This window comes from Mytilus edulis, chromosome 10, assembly GCF_963676685.1.
Source record: "Mytilus edulis chromosome 10, xbMytEdul2.2, whole genome shotgun sequence".
NCBI classification, from domain to species: Eukaryota; Metazoa; Mollusca; class Bivalvia; order Mytilida; family Mytilidae; genus Mytilus; species Mytilus edulis.
The window spans coordinates 40,090,598-40,112,322 of NC_092353.1; the positions used below are offsets into that span (position 1 = coordinate 40,090,598).

At 31.7% G+C, this 21,725-nt stretch overlaps 2 protein-coding genes and 2 long non-coding RNA genes across 5 annotated transcripts; 2 read left to right on the forward strand and 2 right to left on the reverse strand.

Annotated features, from left to right (window-relative positions):
* Positions 1-2,373: 2,373 nt before the first annotated feature.
* LOC139491157 (uncharacterized) lies at positions 2,374-5,827 on the reverse strand. The gene is made up of 2 exons (XM_071278575.1): positions 5,759-5,827; positions 2,374-4,977 (listed from the first exon to the last, which is right to left on the reverse strand). Exon 2 carries the CDS (start codon positions 4,875-4,877, stop codon positions 3,285-3,287), a length of 1,593 nt encoding a protein of 530 aa, XP_071134676.1. The 5' UTR covers positions 4,878-4,977; positions 5,759-5,827; the 3' UTR covers positions 2,374-3,284.
* A 1,334-nt stretch (positions 5,828-7,161) lies between these two features.
* On the forward strand, positions 7,162-9,014 carry LOC139491159 (uncharacterized). Its single transcript, XR_011656470.1, has 3 exons — positions 7,162-7,291; positions 8,202-8,330; positions 8,686-9,014. It is a non-coding gene; the product is annotated as an uncharacterized lncRNA (long non-coding RNA).
* A 1,147-nt stretch (positions 9,015-10,161) lies between these two features.
* On the reverse strand, positions 10,162-19,969 carry LOC139491158 (collagen alpha-1(VIII) chain-like). 2 transcript variants are annotated; one of them, XM_071278578.1, is made up of 3 exons: positions 19,899-19,969; positions 19,533-19,709; positions 10,162-10,588 (listed from the first exon to the last, which is right to left on the reverse strand). In XM_071278578.1, the coding sequence occupies exons 2-3, from the start codon at positions 19,663-19,665 to the stop codon at positions 10,182-10,184; spliced, it is 540 nt and encodes a 179-aa protein (XP_071134679.1). In that variant the 5' UTR covers positions 19,666-19,709; positions 19,899-19,969; the 3' UTR covers positions 10,162-10,181. The 2 variants fall into 2 exon arrangements, with proteins under 2 accessions (XP_071134679.1, XP_071134678.1); XM_071278577.1 differs by lacking the exon at positions 10,162-10,588 and adding an exon at positions 17,977-18,402.
* LOC139492425 (uncharacterized) lies at positions 12,490-14,363 on the forward strand. Its single transcript, XR_011656831.1, has 3 exons — positions 12,490-12,632; positions 13,552-13,679; positions 14,035-14,363. It is a non-coding gene; the product is annotated as an uncharacterized lncRNA (long non-coding RNA).
* Positions 19,970-21,725: the final 1,756 nt, after the last annotated feature.

Consider the following 21,725-nt stretch of genomic DNA (forward strand, 5'->3'; position numbering starts at 1 on the left):
TATTATTATATCCCAAGCAAATCTGTCAGTTCGTCAGTCCTGTTTTTGTCATTGCAACTCCTCTGATACCACACAATAGAATTTCATGAAACTTTGTAGATAATAAGGAGATATATTACTGTGGATTCATTTATTTTAGTGGGTACCAATTTTTGTGGATTAAGAAAAACTTGCATATTCGTGGATATTTAATTTCGTGGTTTTGCTGAAGTCTACATACAAACCTATAGAAAAATTATCATTTGTTGAATATTTAATTTCGTGGTTTGACTGTGCCCACGAAATCCACGAAAATTGGTATCCAACGAATAATAATGAATCCACAGTATGTAGATTTGCATATCTACAGGAAATTATGATTCAACAAAATAATTCTATGTGGAATCCATGCAAGTACTCATGTATAATTCAAACAATGCTCTCAACATTTTAATATATTTTCTGATGACAAAATGATGCTCAAGTTTGTAATGCGGGATTTTAATTTTTGCTTTACAGGAGTTACAGTTCTTGATAGATTGGTACATAGGCATAATGTTCAGTGTATGTTCACTTGTTTTTGTTAATGTGTCTTTAATATGTCTTTTGATTGAGTTAAGCCATCTCGTATTTTATAGTGTGTCTTTCAAAAATGATCTTTGTTGTGATGTTACACTATTGTGTCGGGAAGTGTGAAAGTTGGCGCCTATTAAGACGTTGAAACCGGCTGAATTGTTTGCACCTGTCTTAAGTCAGGAACCTGATGTTTAGCGCTTGTTGTTTCTTTATGTCCTTCATAAGTGTTTCTCGTATATCATAAAGACTTCACATTTTGTTTTCCCTTTTGGATGGGTTTACACTCATTATTTTGGGGCCCTTTATAACTTGCTGTTCAGTGTGAGCCAAGTCTCCGTACTTTGACCTACTATGGTTTTCTTTTACAAATCTTGACTTGGGTGGAGAAGTTTCTCATTCGTACTCGTACCACTTTTCATATCTATAGAATGCATTAGGTAAAAAAAGCCTTAAAGCACCATTCAAAATAGAAGAAATAAAACCATTTTGCAGTTGATTTGAAAGGTAATTCCTTGTTTTGTATTTTACTGATGCGTTGACTCTTGCAGTGTGATACAATCTTGGATTTTATACATTTGTCATACATCAGTTACACTGTAAAACTTCATGGAATTTCCAGTTTTTCAAAAAGAAGAGAACCCTCTTTGTCTTTCCCTTATTTTTTTTATACTTTACAAGTAACTGGACATTTTTTAGTTAGTCAAAATTACACTGGTAGGAGCAATTACAGGCAAATCACAGGTTTCTGAGGAACCCTTTACACATTTTATAATAATTTAAGTCTCAGCAGATATTCCAGACCAAAATTTTGAATTTGTAGACCCAAAACATTTAAATTCTGTCAGAAATCATTGTACTGCAATCTTATGCATTCCACTAGACATCAATATCAACAGGGTTCTGAAAGTCCTACAGGTTGCACTTTTTACATACAGCTGTTCAATGTTATTCACTTGTCCTTAATGAAATTTCCCCGAGGGTATCACCAGCCCAGAATCAGCACTTTTGTGTTGATTTGAGTTATCATTGATATGTTCGAATTCATAATTATAAATTAACTGTTAACAAAACTTTGAATCTTTTAAATACTAAAACATTTCTACCTCAGGAATAGATAACCTTAGATGTATTTGGCAAAACATTTAGGAATTTTTGGTCCTTTCAAATTCGTACTTTATTTGGCCTTTATAACATTTTTGAATTCAAGTGTCACTGATGAGTTTTATGTAGACGAAACACGCGTCTGCCGTAATAAAATTTTAATCCTGGTATCTATGATGAACATTTAAAAAGACTTCTGAGACTTATTTTGTCAAAATGAGAATCTGGCCCAGTTCAATGCTATTTTATAGCTACTTTAGCATTGTTGTGTTTATGGGTATCACTGCCACAGATTGTCGTTTTTCAAACAAAACAAAATGTGCTATTTAACTTTGTTTTTCTTAAGCATCCGAGGTTCATCACTGTTCCTTTTTTGTACCAAATACATCCTTTTGTTCGAAAATAGAGTGTTGTTATTCAAACAATGTTTCTTCGACCATTGTATTTATGTTTGCATGATGCCTAGACAATAATTATATTATAGGATATACACATGTGGTTAATGAAACAAATCTGGGTGGTTTGTGATACTTTGTTTTAGTGCATATTTACCGATATTTAAATTTATAATTAGCGCACAGTATTTGCTGATTAGAACAACTTTCTTTAACTTTGTACTTTTTTTTTTAACCTTTTTAACTTATTTTCACTGATCACTTATAACTGATGAGTCTTGTAGACTAAACGCACATCTGGCGCAAATACAAAATTTCAATCCTGGTATCTATGAGTTTATTTACAACCACTGGATTGAAGCCACTGCTGGAGTTTTTATTCCCCGAGGGAATCACCGACACAGTAGTCAGTACGTCTGTGTTGATGGGAATTACCTTTGATATAGTCATGATTATTAATTACCTGTTTACTAAACTTAGAATTTTCGAAATACTTAGGCTTTTTTTACCTCAGTCATAGGTTACCCTAGCTGTATTTTGCCAAATTATATGACTTTTGGTCAACAGTGCTCTTCAACTTCGTGTATCTATGATGAGTTTATTTTCATCGCTACCTGTTTCAAAGGCCAACAAAATCGCAATTTTTTTACCATGTTGGATTTAAGCCTTACTATCACTAAGTATGCTTTATGAAAACATGACTTTTACAGAGTCTCAAATGGAAGCAAGAAATGTTTATAACACGCGGTAACTTATTTGAAAGCTGTCACATTAAAGTTTATTGCCAACCTTTTTAAATTCATATGACAATAGAAAATCAATTCCACTCCATTTATAACTCAGGACTCGTTCATACTTCTCGTGTGAACATGTTTTGTTGTACCCATCTTTGAAATAACAAATTAATTGTTCATTCACGAATTCAATTTTATATTCAAAGATTAATAAATAGCTGCAAGTATTTCCAAAATTAACACAATATTAAATATAAAGAATGTTCAAAAAGTTTATGTAACTTGTTTCAAACACGACCTGTAAAGGGTTTAAAACGTTTGTAGTTTCTAAACCAAATATAATACCCAAAACATACGAAGATGTATAAGATAGTTTCATCTGTAGTTTTGTGATCATATAACTGATATATTGAAAACTGTCTGAATAAGAATGTGGAACTGCAATGATGCCAGTATAACTAAAATGTTTAACTTAGTGTTTGAAAGTTGAGCATTATTCTTATATAAGAACATGAAAAATTGATACTCGTCCATGTTCACGACTTGATACCATTAAATATTTTTTCTTGTTGTCATAGTATATACTAGAAGGTCCAAGTAGTCCATCAGATTTGTTCAAGATTTCTCTGTGCTGTTTTCCATCAGGAGAAATTACCGTGACGTTATCAAAAAGATACGACGTCACATACACATTCCCGTTTTCGTCCGTCGCAATTCCTTGTGGTTCCCGCATTCTCTCGCCACTAAATCGCCATATTTCCTTTCCATTCAGATCACAACAGTGTAACGTGTGGGTCCATTCGTCTGTATAATACATTCGATTTGCATTTACAGTTAAATGAAACACGCCGTTTACATTAATAGGAATTTCTGTTTTAACATCGCCTTCAAGATCCACAATTGATATCCCTTTGCCATACACGACGACATAAATAAGTCCTTCATAGTAAGCTATACCTCGACAGAGTCCGCCTATACTGATTGGCTTCTCGACTTTATTATTCATTATATCCAATATCTCAATATAACCACTACCGACATACGGAAACGTGACAACAACGAGTCTAGATTCGTCGATTTTTGCAATGCCCCATGGTCTACCCGTTACTTCCATATTATTAAGATGTTCACCAGTAAGGGAGGTCATAATGAATCTTTTATTTTCTCTATCAGTAAATACTATTTGGTCTTTCATGATAGTACCATTGCATATGCGTAAATCTTTCTTAAGAAACCCCTTTGTCATTTCAAATTTAGTTTTGAGAACAAATTTTAATTTGAAAATATCCCCTTCATCACCAGGTGTCCCCTTTTCATCTTTATCAACATGAACTTTTTTCACCTCCGGAATAGGGGTATCTTGTATATCCTTTTCTGTACTTCTTTTCTTTTCTCCTATCAACGACTTCATATTTATGGAACATGGTATTTCTTCGACAAAGACATCTCCGATTTTGTTCAGCTTTGACACAAATTGTTCAATATCACTATTTAAAGTAAAATAAGCATTGACACCGCGAAGCTTTTCAAAAGTAGCTGTGACGGTGTCTTCCTCATCTAACAGTTTTTCGGTAACTTGTCTAGCGGCAAGAAAATAATCTATGTCTGAACCGAATTCTTTAATTTTTGTTGTATTGGTTATGATTAACACACTTTCCTTTTCCTTTTTTTCCAATGTAACGATATTTTCTTTAATAGTTGGGACAATCGTTTCACGCTTTTCAGTGTATGTTTTTAAAAGATGTTTTTCTAATTCGTCCAGCTTTTTATTGAATCGAATTCTTATATTGTGGATTTGCCTTCTTGCTTCTGCTTCTTTTTCACCCATATTCGAAAGGGTGTGACGTTGATGATCTAATGCAATTTTTAAATTCTCAGTCATGATCTTAAAATTTGATTCTAAATTAGCAGACACTGAAGTTTTCGATTTTGTTGCAATTTCCGAAACTGAAATCTGTGGCGAACATTTTTGATGTCCCATTTTCACACAGTTTCGACATAAAATTTCGTCATGTAATGAACAGTAAAAGTTTAAATCTTCGTCATGTTTTAGACATACTTTATTTACAGAGATTTGGAATGGGGTTTCCATGTTGTTTTTAAACTGGTTGTAACTCAGTCGGCGACGATACACGATATCAGCTGGTTACACATGCATGATTTCTATGTTCGTTTTCATCAAAATCGATTGTCTACAAATAGATAAAAAAAAAAACTATTTAACATGTTTAATGAACACAATAATATAAATAGTGCCCTTTTGAAAATATGTCCCGATATATAAATTTTGACGTCCAAATGTGAATTTGTGGAGAAATGAATAATATTTAAGTCTTTTTTTAAAAGTTTTTGAAAAATATTGACGAACGACTTTTATAATGCATTTAAGATGAAACCGATGTATGTGGACGACCAGAACTTATTTTATAGTAAGATAATGTAAATTGCTATATTATTGGCATCGGAACAATTTGTTAACCCTTTAACTTTTTAATTCATATAAATAATGAAATAAAAATAAAGATATAGATAGTATAATGATATTTTAATAATAAGTGTGTTTCGAAGTATATATGTTGTTTAACTAGTTATAAAACCCGGTTTTACCGGAAAATTCATGATTCATTCAAGTCAGGAATATGGCAGTTGTTTTTAATTGTTCAATTGATGTATATCGTTTGATTTTGTCAGTATTAGTCGACTAGCTACTCCTGTTTAAATATGCCTTTTCGAGTTCAAATTTTTCGTTATATTTTATCAAGATAGAATACAACAGAACGATAACAATATGCAACATCATTTAAATAAAGGCAACTGTAGTATATATCGCAATTACTTTTGACTTATGATTTTTTATTTTTCCTTGGAGTTCGGTATTTTTGTTATTTTTGTTATTTTTAACCATCTCGGATGTCAATGTTCGAAATTCTCCAGATATAAACCCAAATGTAAAATGTATATATCAAAACTTACCTTCATTCATTGTTGAAAATCTGTATAATAATGAATAAGTACATAGATTTTTTAAATGAAAATCAAATCAAATACACTTTAATTATATTTTGTAATACTTTATTGTGATAGTATTCAATGTTTGTGTATAGTTAAATGGCTTTATACAAAAAAGTTGTAAGACAATACCAATAAATTGAAATTGGTATTGTAAGAATATAAACAGAAATTTCACCCCGACTTGAAACAGTTGAATGCACTACTACACAACAGAACAATCACTGGGTAAAAACGATTAAACATGATTTAAAGAATAACGTTAAATGAATTTGAACTCCCCTATCCCTAATTACAACCAATAAGCATTCCAACACCTGAATATGATATCGAATTATATTTGTTTTAGGTTAGTTTAGTTAAGTTTAAACATATTTATTTATAGTGGATTGGGAAACAAGTTTTGCAACTTAAATTAATCCCTTTCCACTTTGCGGGTGCGAGTGCTGCCTTGTAGCGGCATTAACCTGCGTTTTCGAAATCTACAAGGGTGTCTTTAACGTGCAAGAGATACGCCTCTCTCTTAACACGGGTCAGCCATTTATCGTCCCCTTCCGACGGACTATCATCGTTTCCTCGAGACCATACTCGCAAATGGTGTCAAGGGAGAGCCGAAAATTCAGTTTCTGAAATTTTTATCCCAGACGGGAATCGAACCAGGAACCTTTGTGTTAGTAGTCCGATGCACTAACCAGTTAGTAACATGTCTGTCAGACACGATTCATTATATACATTAAACGTATTTCAGGGTTAGGTGATCATATTAAGTTTTTGTAATTATGCTGTTTCTCCGACACTGGCAGCAAGAGTTATATTTCCATAGTTCATTGACCAAGATTACATCTACGTAATTTAGTTCATTTATAAGATACTAAGATCAAAAGGTTACCTGTATTTGTTTCGTTTAAAGGATAGCAAGGTGTACATGTCTGTCTTACATGGGTCATCTGAATAGAAATTGACCCGGTTTCCTGAGTTCCTTTGGGTCAACTATTATTTTGTATTATAAACCAATTTTCAAATGTTGTATTTGCATTGTTTCATATCATATAATTTGTTATGGATGATGATAATAATTAGGAGGAGAAGGAGGAGGATTTAAGTATCAATGACTTCCCTCTTTAACTTTCTTTTTTCTTACTTAGCATACAACTGAGAACGATTAAAAAGATTGAGAATATTGGTGGAATATATATAATCTGTTAAATGACTATAAGAAATACTGATAAAAATTTGTTTGGTCTTAAATTTTGAGACACTTTAGAACTGATATACACAGTTATCTAGTATCTATTAATAACGTTGTATTTATAAAGTTTGCTTGACCGATAAGGTAATTCATTTAGCATTTCAAAATAACACGAAGTATTTGAGATAAGCAGATGGAATAAACAACGCACATCATATCTTATAAAAGGGTATAAATAAGCCAGACTTACTCTAAATTTAAATTTGTCAATGAATATATCGGGGGAATCAGTACTAATTAACCTTACAGTTAAGTATAATGCAAATCATGATAACATTACAATTATTATTATTACAAAAGAATCCAGTGTACTCGTTGAGGGTTATTTGATAGGTGTACGGATTCTCAAAACCAAAAAAACAATGATATGAGAATATCAATTGCATTCTTATTTACAAATCATTCGAATATTTTAACTGCAATCGTCAATGTATAAAATTCTGTAAAATAGTTCAAGATAATCATTTGAAATGTTAACAAACTGTATTATGTATATACCATACAAGGCAATATAGGTACATTAAAAACTTTATAATCATCGCGCTTGACATAGAACGTTTTGTGTCAACGTGCTTTTTGTGCCTCATGATATATGTACAGTATATTGCCGGATATAAAGTTTATCTAAACTACTTTATATGTATTACATTTACATTATTGAATACGTTCTAACAGATGCATTTACCATTGGTTTTGATACCCATTTCTTAGAAATATATTCTGATTCCGTGTACGGCTTTGGTTTGTAAGCTGAACTTGAAGCTCTTCATTTTTTAATTAGTTGTAGATTTTCAGATATTATCGCCTTAAGTATCACTGACGAGTTAAAATTGCTTCTAAATAACATTCACTACATTCGCTGCTTTAAATAAAGTAAATGCACTCAGGTTGGTTAATGTTAACTTTTTGGAATTTTAGATCCCCAATGCTCTTCAACTTTGTACTTGTTTGGCTGTATAAATATTTTGATATGAGCGCCACTGATGAGTCTTATGTAGACTAAACGCGCTTGGCATACTAAATTATAATCATGGTAAATTTTATTCAACTATTAACAAAGCAACAACTTTATAGTAAAAGCTTGGTGACAAATTATTTAAAAAATAAATTTCCTTGTAATCCATTCAAGCAAATTGTATGCCGTTATCTTTGTTTCAGATAAAAAAAAATGTCTAGGATATACTTGTTAATCGTCTTGATAGTAGTTGTATCTCAGGTGTTTGAAACTTACGGTAGTGGAGGAGGAAGTTGTTATGCTGCCCCAAATTTCTGGGGACCAGAATGTAGGTATGTATTTATATACATACTCGTTAGAATTTTTCTGTATAACATTATTCCAAAATATAAGATTAAAGGGGGTATATGGAAATGTGCAGATTTTGTATAATTGTTAATGAAACACGAATTATCCATAAAGGACATTATTTTTAAGGTACAACTTATATATAAGCTTTTAGATATATAACTCATTCTATGTGTTTGCATTCTGAATTATAACAAGTTCGAAAAATAAGACCATAGAAACAAAATATGAACATAATTAACAGTGCACAAAATATTCACTAGTATGCGATCATCGAATGTATGTATTGACATTATGTACTCATAACTGCAATAATACTTTTTATTTATTTATTATCAGTTCATCGACATCAATATTTGGAACCCATGGATTAAGAATAAGATATTCTATGACTATAAATGGTAATGCAGGGACCCTGGTGTGTTGCGAAGGATATTCGGCTGCTGATGGTAGATTCCACAGTATGGGATGTGGACATGACTTATTTAGTTGGACATTAGAATGGGGAAATAATATAGCAACCCCAAAGATTAAATGTAAGGGTACGCCGTTTGGTGCCACAGTATCATGGAGCCATTAACTATAGACTATACTATATGTATCGATGTATAGTACATACTTTTCTGTATTTTTTATAACAATATTGTACAATAAACGATTAAATGTAACATAGTACAAAACTACTTTAAGCAAAAATTGGGTGAAAAGTAATGTATATTTAACCTTTAATACTAACAGTTAAACTATTACTAATACCACTGATTCAATGACTGATTACGGTTACTGAAAGCAAGCTGGAAATCCTTGCCAGTTACTAGGAAATCAGGCCATTAAAAACGGTAAACACATGGCTGTACTTTGTAGAAGAGTTTTGTACATTGCACAGGACGACAACAAATTAACAACTTATACAATACGTATGTCTTGTAATAGAGGCAGTCCAGGATGAAAGTCGGGAACATTTGGAATGCCACGGGAAAATGAGGGTATTTTGAAGAAGGACAAAAAACCAGCCTTGCAGCTGCCCACCTACAGACCCCTCAAAGAGTTGTTGCAACGGTTATCAACGTGCAAAGAACGTGGCACTCTCGTCACAAGAGGCATCGGATTTAACATCCGCAGTCTGACCGGACGCCCACTTTAGCGAGGTATTTACCGCCGGACGGAGGAAGACCAATGGTGACCATATTTTCATTCTCCAGTCACCCTTGGGGATTCTTTATTTAGCAAATGGTAGATTAAATATGGTTTTAAAGCTATCTAAATCTCTCACTTGTGTGGCAGTAGTATAAAATGCTATCTTATTGACACAATGTGTGCACTAAACACAAATATAATAGGCAAAAATGTCAACAATATGGGTACAGCAGTCAACATTGTGTTATAAGCTCAATCACAGTATGAACCTAAAATATACACATCATAATGGTTTTATTTACATTTATTTCATGAACATTATTGTTTATTTAAAAGTATGAGATGCACTAAAAAGTCAAATAAAGCATTGTGCAGCTCAGGTGTAAAAAATCAAATAATATTACGCAGACAAAATTTCCTTTTATGCATAAATTGATAGTTCTATCACAATAAAAGGGTGCGATATCACCAGCAAGAGAGAATATGATATCGTTTGATACTATCACTCATTATTCAATTTAAAAAGTAATAAAATATCAGCAAAGACGCATTTATAATTTTATTGAAATATTTTACCTATCACCATCCAATTCTAACACGTTATGAGTCCTAAAGATATACATTGTGTTTTATCTTAAGTAATATTAAATACATAAAACTAAAAAAAAATCAAAGAAAATCATTATGTGACTATTGGTTTATTCATGTATAAAATATCCAGAAAAGGACGTGTGAGCAAACCCCAAAACAACTTCTGGAGCATCAGTTCTATGCTTGACAAATACTCGATCTCCAACTGTTAGCTCTATCACAGCACTAATTGTACTCGAGTCTGCAGCTGCTCCGCCATGCGAGTAACCAAGAATATATGGTTGATCATTCTTGTTCAGTTGATAATGTACTACGGCACCATGATTTGCCAAAATCATACAGGAAAAATGGTAAAGTCCTTGAATAGTCGCTGTAAACACACCTGTTGATGGGTCATATGCTCCACCTCTATTCACTTTGACATCATCGAATTCCAATACGGCATTTATATCAATTAATGTGAAATGTGGTGTAAGTGCTGCAAAAAACGCTGGCTTCACAGATGCAGAGGCAGCTGTATATATATAATATATAAAAACAATTGTTACATTACTAACAAATAAATGAATTTCATAGGAAGTACTGTTATATAATTTAATTCAATCAATTCCAACAGAATAACCAGTTGCTGTTTTAGAGAAGCTGGTGTAATTTTTTTTGTGAACGGAATCTTTGCTTTTTTATGCTGGCTTGTTCAATTTCAATAAAATTATTTCTGCATTTTGTATTGCATTTTGTCAGTTTTAGTGGACTAGCTTCTCCTTTTAAATATGCCGTTTCGAGTTCATGTTTTTCGTTATATTTTATTAAGATAGAATACAACAGAACGATAACAGTATGCAACATCAGTTAAATAAAGGCAACAGTAGTATATATCGCAATTACTTAATTTTGACTTATGATATTTTATTTTCCCTTGGAGTTCGGTATTTTTGTTATTTTTCTTTTTATTAACCATCTCGGATGTCAATGTTCGACATTCTCCAGATATAAACCCAAATGTAAAATGTCTATATCAAAACTTACCTTCATTCATTGTTGTAAATCTGTATATTAATGAAAAAGTTTAAAGATTTTTAAATGAAAATCAAATCAAATACACTTTAATTATATTTTGTAATATTTTATTGTGATAGTATTCAATGTTTGTGTATAGTTAAATGGCTTTATACAAAAAAAGTTGTAAGACAATACCAATAAATTGAAATTGGTATTGTAAGAATATAAACGGAAATTTCACTCCGACTTGAAACAGTTGAATGCACTACTACACAACAGAACAATCACTGGGTAAAAACGATTAAAAATGATTTAAAGAATAACGTTAAATGAATTTGAACTCCCCTATCCCTAATTACAACCAATAAGCATTCCAACGCCTGAATATGATATCGAATTATATTTGTTTTAGGTTAGTTTAGTTTAGTTTAAACATATTTATTTATAGTGGATTGGGAAACAAGTTTTGCAACTTAAATTAATCCCTTTCCACTTTGCGGGTGCGAGTGCTGCCTTGTAGCGGCATTAGCCTGCGTTTTCGAAATCTACAAGGGTGTCTTTAACGTGCAAGAGATACGCCTCTCTCTTAACACGGGTCAGCCATTTATCGTCCCCTTCCGACGGACTATCATCGTTTCCTCGAGACCATACTCGCAAATGGTGTCAAGGGAGAGCCGAAAATTCAGTTTCTGAAATTTTTATCCCAGACGGGAATCGAACCAGGAACCTTTGTGTTAGTTGTCCGATGCACTAACCAGTTAGTAACATGTCTGTCAGACACGATTCATTATATACATTAAACGTATTTCAGGGTTAGGTGATCATATTAAGTTTTTGTAATTAAGCTGTTTCTCCGACACTGGCAGCAAGAGTTATATTTCCATAGTTCATTGACCAAGATTACATCTACGTAATTTAGTTCATTTATAAGATACTAAGATCAAAAGGTTACCTGTATTTGTTTCGTTTAAAGGATAGTAAGGTGTACATGTCTGTCTTACATGGGTCATCTGAATAGATCTTGACCCGGTTTCCTGAGTTCCTTTGGGTCAACTATTATTTTGTATTATAACACAATTTTCAAATGTTGTATTTGCATTGTTTTATATTATATAATTTGTTATGGATGATGATAATAATTGGGAGGAGAAGGAGGAGGATTTAAGTATCAATGACTTCCCTCTTTAACTTTCTTTTTTCTTACTTAGCATACAACTGAGAACGATTAAAAAGAATGAGAATATTGGTGGAATATATATAATCTGTTAAATGACTATAGAAATACTGATAAAAATTTGTTTGGTCTTAAATTTTGAGACACTTTAGAACTGATATACACAATTATCTAGTATCTATTAATAACGTTGTATTTATAAAGTTTGCTTGACCGATAAGGTAATTCATTTTGCGTTTCAAAATAACACGAAGTATTTGAGATAAGCAGATGGAATAAACAACGCACATCATATCTTATAAAAGGGTATAAATAAGCCAGACTTACTCTAAATTTAAATTTGTCAATGAATATATCGAGGGAATCAGTACTAATTAACCTTACAGTTAAGTATAATGCAAATCATGAAAACATTACAATTATTATTATTACAAAAGAATCCAGTGTACTCGTTGAGGGTTATTTGATAGGTGTACGGATTCTCAAAACCAAAAAAAAACAATGATATGAGAATATCAATTGCATTCTTATTTACAAATCATTCGAATATTTTAACTGCAATCGTCAATGTATAAAATTCTGTAAAATAGTTCAAGATAATCATTTGAAATGTTAACAAACTGAATTATGTATATACCATACAAGGGAATATAGGTACATGAAAAACTTTATAATCATCGCGCTTGACATAGAACGTTTTGTGTCAACGTCCTTTTTGTGCCTCACGATATATGTACAGTATATTGCCGGATATAAAGTTTACCTATACTACTTAATTTTATATGTATTACATTTACATTATTGAATACGTTCTAACAGATGCATTTACCATTGGTTTTGATACCCATTTCTAAGGAATATATTCTGCTTCCTTGTACGGCTTTGGTTTGTAAGCTGAACTTGAAGCTCTTCATTTTTTAATTAGTTTTGGATTTTTAGATATTATCGCCTTAAGTATCACTGACGAGTTAAAATTACTTCTAAATAACATTCACTGCATTCGTTGCTTTAAATAAAGTAAATGCACTCAGGTTGGTTAATGTTAACTTTCTGGAATTTTAGATCCCCAATGCTCTCCAACTTTGTACTTGTTTAACTGTATAAATATTTTGATATGAGCGCCACTGATGAGTCTTATGTAGACGAAACGCGCGCCTGGCATACTAAATTATAATCATGGTGAATTTTATTCAACTATTAACAAAGCAACAACTTTATAGTAAAAGCTTGGTGACAAATTATGTAAAACAAAAATTTCCTTGTAATCCATTCAAGCAAATTGTATGCCGTTATCTTTGTTTCAGATAAAAAAAATGTCTAGGATATACTTGTTAATCGTCTTGATAGTAGTTGTATCTCAGGTGTTTGAAACTTACGGCAGTGGAGGAGGAAGTTGTTATGCTGCCCCAAATTTCTGGGGACCAGAATGTAGGTATGTATTTATATACATACTCGTTAGAATTTTTCTGTATAACATTATTCCAAAATATAAGATTAAAGGGGGTATATGGAAATGTGCAGATTTTGTATAATTGTTAATGAAACACGAATTATCCATAAAGGACATTATTTTTTAGGTACAACTTATATATAAGCTTTTAGATATATAACTCATTTTATGTGTTTGCATTCTGAATTATAACAAGTTCGAAAAATAAGACCATAGAAACAAAATAGGAACAGAATTAACAGTGCAAAAAATATTCACTAGTATGCGATCATCGAATGTATGTATTGACATTATGTACTCATAACTGCAATAATACTTTTTATTTATTTATTATCAGTTCGTCGACATCAATATTTGGAACCCATGGATTAAGAATAAGATATTCTATGACTATAAATGGTAATGCAGGGACCCTGGTGTGTTGCGAAGGATATTCGGCTGGTGATGGTAGATTCCACAGTATGGGATGTGGACATGACTCATTTAGTTGGACATTAGAATGGGGAAATAATATAGCAACCCCAAAGATTAAATGTAAGGGTACGCCGTTTGGTGCCACAGTATCATGGAGCCATTAACTATAGACTATAATATATGTATCGATGTATAGTACATACTTTTCTGTATTTTTTATAACAATATTGTACAATAAACGATTAAATGTAACATAGTACAAAACTACTTTAAAGACCAAACAGCATATTGTTTATGCGCATCAACTAACGCAACTTGGTAGTGACATAAAAGCTCTATGACGTTGTTTCTAGCAATGAAAAAAACGTCAAATTATAACGTCTTATTTCGCGTTTTTCACGGATTCCAACATTGTGTACCCTTAAAAATACGTCTCCAAAGTAAAGAGGAATTAAGCGTCGAGCTGATATCTTGTGGAAATTTAACACAAATGGACACAAAAGATACTACACTATATTTAACCTTCGTTCTAATAAAAACAATAAAATATAGATTTTGAATTCGACCTTTTTCGCCGATCTGCATTTCATTTTTTTTTATTCTTTCACATGCGTAGATTTTGTCTTGTATTTCCGCCAATCTGCATTTCATTTTTTTGTATTCTTTCACTTGTGTAGATTTTGTCTTTCATTTGTGCCGATTGTGTACAGGTTACCAGGGTTATTAGATATTAGGTGAAAGTTATTTTTATGGCCAATTTATGTTTTTTGGTCTTTGCGGCCGTTCGTTCGTTCGTCCGTCTGTCCCGCTTCAGGTTAAAGTTTTTGGTCAAGGTAATTTTTGATGAAGTTGAAGTCATGTCAACTTAAAACTTAGTACACATGTTTCCTATGATTTGATCCATTCAAATTTTAATGTCAATATTTCAAAATTTAAAAAATTGAGTATTCAGAAGGGCATGCCGATAAAAAATTATTCCTAGAAGTTTTGACATACTGGCAACGTATGCATGTAACTAATGTCTGGATGATTCTCGTAAAATAATGTCCAATCTTGCAATGAAGTTAAAATTTATTTATACTGCTTATTTGACAAAATCTTATCATTATGACAAAGGGTCATTGTTGTTTTTCATTTGTTTCATTTCAAATTGTTTTAAGAAGAAATGATAAACATTTCGCCTGATCTCACTGAAGCTTACAGCTAATTTCCTACTGTATGTAGATCAACACTTTAGTTAGTTGCTTGCTTTGTTGGTATATTTTGTTAATGTCCAATCGAATTATCATATATACAGGTTTACATACCTATATATATGAAGATGTCAATCTTAATAACAAAGCATGAATAAACATTTATACAAACAAAGCAAAGAAGCCAAACAAAGTTTTACCCTACATACAGTAGGAAATTAGCTGGAAGGCAAAACATATAAAATAGTTGTAAATTTAATTTATGACAAAAACAATTGCTCCAAGAATAAAATCCAACATAAAATCTCTCCCTTTCATTTAGCTAAAACTATGACTGGAAAGATTGAAAACAAATTTCGATTTTCAATTCCGGCAACAACCTTGTCTTTTTTTTAATTTACATTTTTATCCTTTTGGAGAAATCTTACTTTGTAGTTTTCAACCGAAAATGATTTCAAAATTAATTTTTGAATTCAAAACCTTTTGTATTTTATATTTACTGTCTCGTTTATTCAAAACATCGTCATTTGAGGTAGTAATAACAGGGATTGTATTTCATGATAGATGTAGAACGTTTTAGAATCAAAAACTTTAATTCATTTATTATGCCTATAATTTTAATTTCCTTATATCTTAAATATTCAGAAATAATGAGTTCACAAACTAGATGGAATAATTTCTATACGTTCATCTTAGTCGGGAAATATAATGGTATAAAGGAGTCCGTCCATGCTTTCATGTGTCCGTCTGTCAACAGTAGCAAATGAGTTCGTTACGTCAAACTTCTGAAATTGACTCGAAAAAAACACACACATATAGTCTGATATAGTCATATTCTCTGTTGTTAGCCAGTGCCATCTTTCATTTCTTTTCAATAATTTTGCTAATGATGGACAAAGGACAAAAACAGACTTTCCTAACAAAAGCGGCGAGAAAGGTTATTTCAAACAATTTTCCATTCCGACGGATGGTGTTTCTGAAGTTTAATATTGTGTGGCAACAACATCATGAGATCTGATACTGACACGTGCATTTAATTTCTTGTATTTCCGGATAATAAACTAGGTGAATATAGTTGTTATTCTTGGAAATTTAAATGTGGGTTTCAAACGTCCAATTTGCGAATTTTCAAATAGTGCGCCAGCAAGGAAAGTTTGTACTATGACGTCAGATGCAATGTTCTGAAGAAAGACAACTCTTTTCTCCAAAACGAACAAGAAAAAAACATGAAAATTACTCATAACTTTTTTAAAAGGTCGGTGACATACACTTTTTTTGGCTTTATTTTGAAGAGTACACATGGCACTTTCCTTCTTGAAATTATTATAAAGAATTCACTGGTAGATATTTTTCAAATACTGGAAACGTTTTCATTTTTACGTTTTATTTTTGGCGGGAATGAAATAAATCATATTTTTAAAGATCAAAACAATATGAGGCTTAAAATCTTGAACATGTATTTGATAGATACAAATCTACTATTTAACTTGAAACAAGAATTATGCTTGTAGGATTGATATAAAGTTTTTTTTATAGAGTTTATATAACAGCAAATATTATGTTTATATTCGGGAAAACAAGAAACTGGGGTTGCTATAGCGACAAAACTAAGTATACCACTTGTTCAATGACTGATTACGGTTACTGAAAGCAAGCTGGAAATCCTTGCCAGTTACTAGGAAATCAGGCCATTAAAAACGGTACTTTGTAGAAAAAGTTTTATACATTGCACAGGACGACAACAAATTAACAACTCATACAATACGTATGTCTTGTAATAGAGGCAGTCCAGGATGAAAGTCGGGAACATTTGGAATGCCACGGGGAAATGAGGGTATTTTGAAGAAGGACAAAAAACAGCCTTGCAGCTACCCACCTACAGACCCCTCAAAGAGTTGTTGCAACGGTTATCAACGTGCAAAGAACGTGGCACTCTCTTCACACGAGGCATCGGATTTAACATCCGCATTCTGACCGGACGCCCACTTTAGCGAGGTATTTACCGCCGGCCGGAGGAAGACCAAGGGTGACCATATTTTCATTCCCCAGTCACCCTTGGAGATTCTTTATTTAGCAAATGGTAGATTAAATATGGTTTTAAAGCTATCTAAATCTGTCACTTGTGTGGCAGTAGTATAAAATGCTATCATATTGACACAATGTGTGCAATAAACACACAAACATAATAGGCACAAATGTCAACAATATGGGTACAGCAGTCAATATTGTGTTATAAGCTCAATCACAGTATGAACCTAAAATATACACATCATGATGGTTTTATTCACACTTATTTCATGAACATTATTGTTTATATAAAAGTATGATATGCACTAAAAAGACAAATAAAGCATTGTTCAGCTAAGGTGTAAAAATTCAAATAATATTACGCAGACAAAATTTCCTTTTATGCATAAATAGATAGTTCTCCTATCACAATAAAAGGGTGCGATATCACCAGCAAGAGAGAATATGATATCGTTTGATATTATCACTCATTATTCAATTTCAAAAGTAATAAAATTTCAGCAAAGACGCATTTATAATTTTATTGAAATATTTTACCTATCACCATCCAATTCTAACACGTTATGAGTCCTAAAGATATACATTGTGTTTTATCTTAAGTAATATAAGATACATAAAACTAAAAAAAAAATCAAAGAAAATCATTATGCAACTATTGGTTTATTCACGTATAAAATATCCAGAAAAGGACGTGTGAGCATACCCAAAAACAACTTCTGAAGCTGCAGTATGTCTATGCTTGACAAATACTCGATCTCCAATTGTTAGCTCTATCACAGCACTAATTGTACTCGAGTCTGCAGCTGCTCCTTTATGTGAGTAACCAAGAATATATGGTTGATCATTCTTGTTCAGTTGGTAATGTACTACGGCACCATGATTTGCCAAAATCATACAGGAAAAATGGTAAAGTCCTTGAACAGTCGCTGTAAACACACCTGTTGATGGGTCATATGCTCCACCTCTATTCACTCTGACATCATCAAATTTTAATACGGAATTTAGTCCAGTTAATGTAAAATGCGGTGTAAGCGCTGCAAAAAATGCTGGCTTCACAGATGCAGAGGCAGCTGTATATATATAAAAAAAAACCCAATTGTTACATTACTAACAAATAAATGAATGTCATAGGAAGTACTGTTATATAATTTAATTCAATCAATTCTTACAGAATAACCAGTTGCTGTTTTAGAGAAGTTGGTGTAATTTTTTTTTGTGAGCGGAATGTTTGCTTTTATATGCTGGCTTGTTCAATTTCAATAAAATTATTTCTGCATTTTGTATTGCATTATATTCACATTTTCTGATATTTATATTCATTTCCAAAATGCTCCTGGTCCAGGAAATCAAATGATCGTTTCCTTTTAACGTAATTTGTCTCTTTGGTGTTATCTAATTGGAATTAGAAAGAATTGAGGGAGGTTTAAGGGGTCAAAAATGTCCGTGTATTTTTGCGTCCATTCGTTTTTGGTTTTGAAATATCAAAATAAAAAAAAACATAAAACGAGAGTGTTTTCATTTTTCGTTTTTGATTTCTTAAAAACCAAAATGAAAAACAAAAGTGTTTTCGTTTTTTGGTTTTGATTTCTCGATAATCAAAACGGAAAACGGGAGTATTTTCATGTTACATTTTTCTAATAACGAATGATTGGTGAGATTTTGTATTTTGAAATTAAAAGACAGGTATTGAGATTTTTTAATTGGCGCAAATTAATGTATATAATCTTTACTTTGTGGTGAAAAGAAACCTAAATAAAGTCGGAAAGAACTTTAAATTGATAAAGTTAAGTTTTTTTCTATGTAGTTACCTGGAATTTGCATCTATGTTTCCGATATTAGTATTGTTGAGGCATATATTAAAAGACTATTTTTCGTTACATTTATCCTGAAGGTAAAATCATTCAAAGCCTGTAATTTGTTGCTGTATATCAAATTTGTTTTTGGTAATTTTCTTTTGTACATGAATAAGACCGATAGCTAATCGTTTGAATTGTTTAGCATTAGTCATTTAGGGGTCTTTAATAACAAATTATAAAGTCGAACTTGCATAAAATATGACAGTATATGTTTTATTCAATTAAGAAATAAAAATTAAAACAATTAAACAAAATTAAAAGATTTGGTCTATTGTCAACATATCATTCATACTTAAAAAAATTGCTGACACTCATCAATATTAAACAATGTAATAAAAACAGACCTTTAGACTTTGCCACGTCCACTTTTATTTTATCAAACTCATCTAATATGTCCATAACACATGACTGTGAACTGCACGATATTAAGGGAAAAGACATGACCATGAAAATGACGATCATCGGAGACATATTCATCCTGGCTATCAATTTAATGACGTTTCCCTTTCAGTGTAAGAATTCTACAAAAAAAAGAAGCTACAAACAATTTGTCTGTACAAATATCTTTAAATCAGTTATATGCATTCAACATCGTAACAAAACGTCGATTTATTTAGTGAGCGACCATTTGTTGTTGAAGTTTAATGATACCTTGCCACAAACAAATAACAACAAAACAATTATGAAGTGAACTCTGTTTTACGACTTACCTTTTTGTGAATTTGTTATGAATTTATCTGCGGATAAGTGTATTGAAACCCTTGTCATCGCTCTTTATATACCTTCAATTATTTTGTTTATTTGTTGTCACACACTGGAATGTATATAAGTAAACCACAAATGATGAATTGTGCTATTCCATTATTGCAAAACGTAAATCTTTTCTAGGAATTCTCTTTATGATTCAACATATACTTGTTCTAATTGTACAAACATCCTTTTCAGAAATTTCTCGAATTTTTAAGCTGCTTTTTGCATGGGCAGATCATGATTCACATCACCAAGCGACTTGCACAATCAACCAAACAAAATAACTTTCATTTCGCAAAACATCTGATGAATGAAGCTGAACTTTTATGTATTGACCTTACTTTTTTTGATTGTTTGAGAACTATGACGATGAATATCAAAATGTAAAGGTCAATGATTAATGCGAGGCGTGTGAGAGCACTTACCATATATCAACACAATAAAGAACAAAACACCAACCATTCGATTCTATATGTCGGAGTTAGCATTTTGTTTTCATTTCTAGTAAAGATTGAAAGAGAGATATTGAACCAAGTTCATATTAGCAGAACTGTACACACAATTTAATGTAATACAAAATCATTTTTATCTTTCACCAAATTACCATCAATGCATTTCAAAATATATTATAGGAAAACAATGTAACTCGAAATTTTAGTACAGTTAATTATGTTTTACATGTAGTTACTATATTTAAATTGTTTTCTTCTTTTTGTTTTGTGATTTACCGTAAAATAATTGACAGTTATAAGCCATTTACAGTGAAACGCATGACATCAAATTTGTTTTATAAGTTTAATAAATTAAAGATGATCACCGCACTAGGTAATCCTTACATGTACTAAGGTTGTTTGTTTTGGTTGAGTACAGAAAAAGAAACGGCATTGTTGGTCATATATTGTTTATTTTGAAAATTGTTAACTTTTACATAACAAATACATATTGCTTCAAATATTTAAGACATAATTCATGGGGGCTTGAATATATCGTGATTTTACCACGGGTTGACCCTTATATTCTACACATTTTTACCCTGAGCAAATGCGAGGGGTAAACTATCAGCATAAAGGGACAACCCGTATATATATTCAAGCCCTAATAAATTATTTCGATTCTAATAGGACAAATACGGCAATTGTTTAGGATCGAAGCTCTCTAGGTGAGGACACTATTTGTCGTTTTCCATAAATAAACGCTCTTTTACATTGACGTAAAACATCGAAGCAAACTGAATAAGTGATATGCTTAAACTATTTACTATAAAATATTTAGATAGATTTGGATGAATCTAAATGACAATTGTACTTATATGTCTTATAAGTATACAAAAATGGCTTATTTAACACGTGTTAACATCGTTTGTTTACTTTTTCTTGTTTGTGAGGATTTTCGGTTTCACAAGCGTTTATTTTCCCGTTAAATGCTTATTTTCTGACGTCATAGTTCTATGACGTCGGGTAGCTCATTCAAGAAATTTTTTTCGGTACTCTGTTTCGAAATAACAATCTTTTGAAAAGACTGTTATAAATTGATAATTTATAAGTAAAAGATCTAAAAAAAAAACCAGAAATATTGAAGAGCTCGTAACTTGTTTTTGAGATGTAAGTCATTTAAAATTAAATGGTTATTTCTAGAATTGTCATACATTTTACACAGACACCCTTTTTCAAGGGTATGAATAAATAAGGATTTTTTTTTAAACTTTTGGAATTTTTGGTCTCCAATGCTCTTCAACTTTGTATTTACTCGTATATTAAAAAAAAGAAGATGTGGTATTATTGCCAATG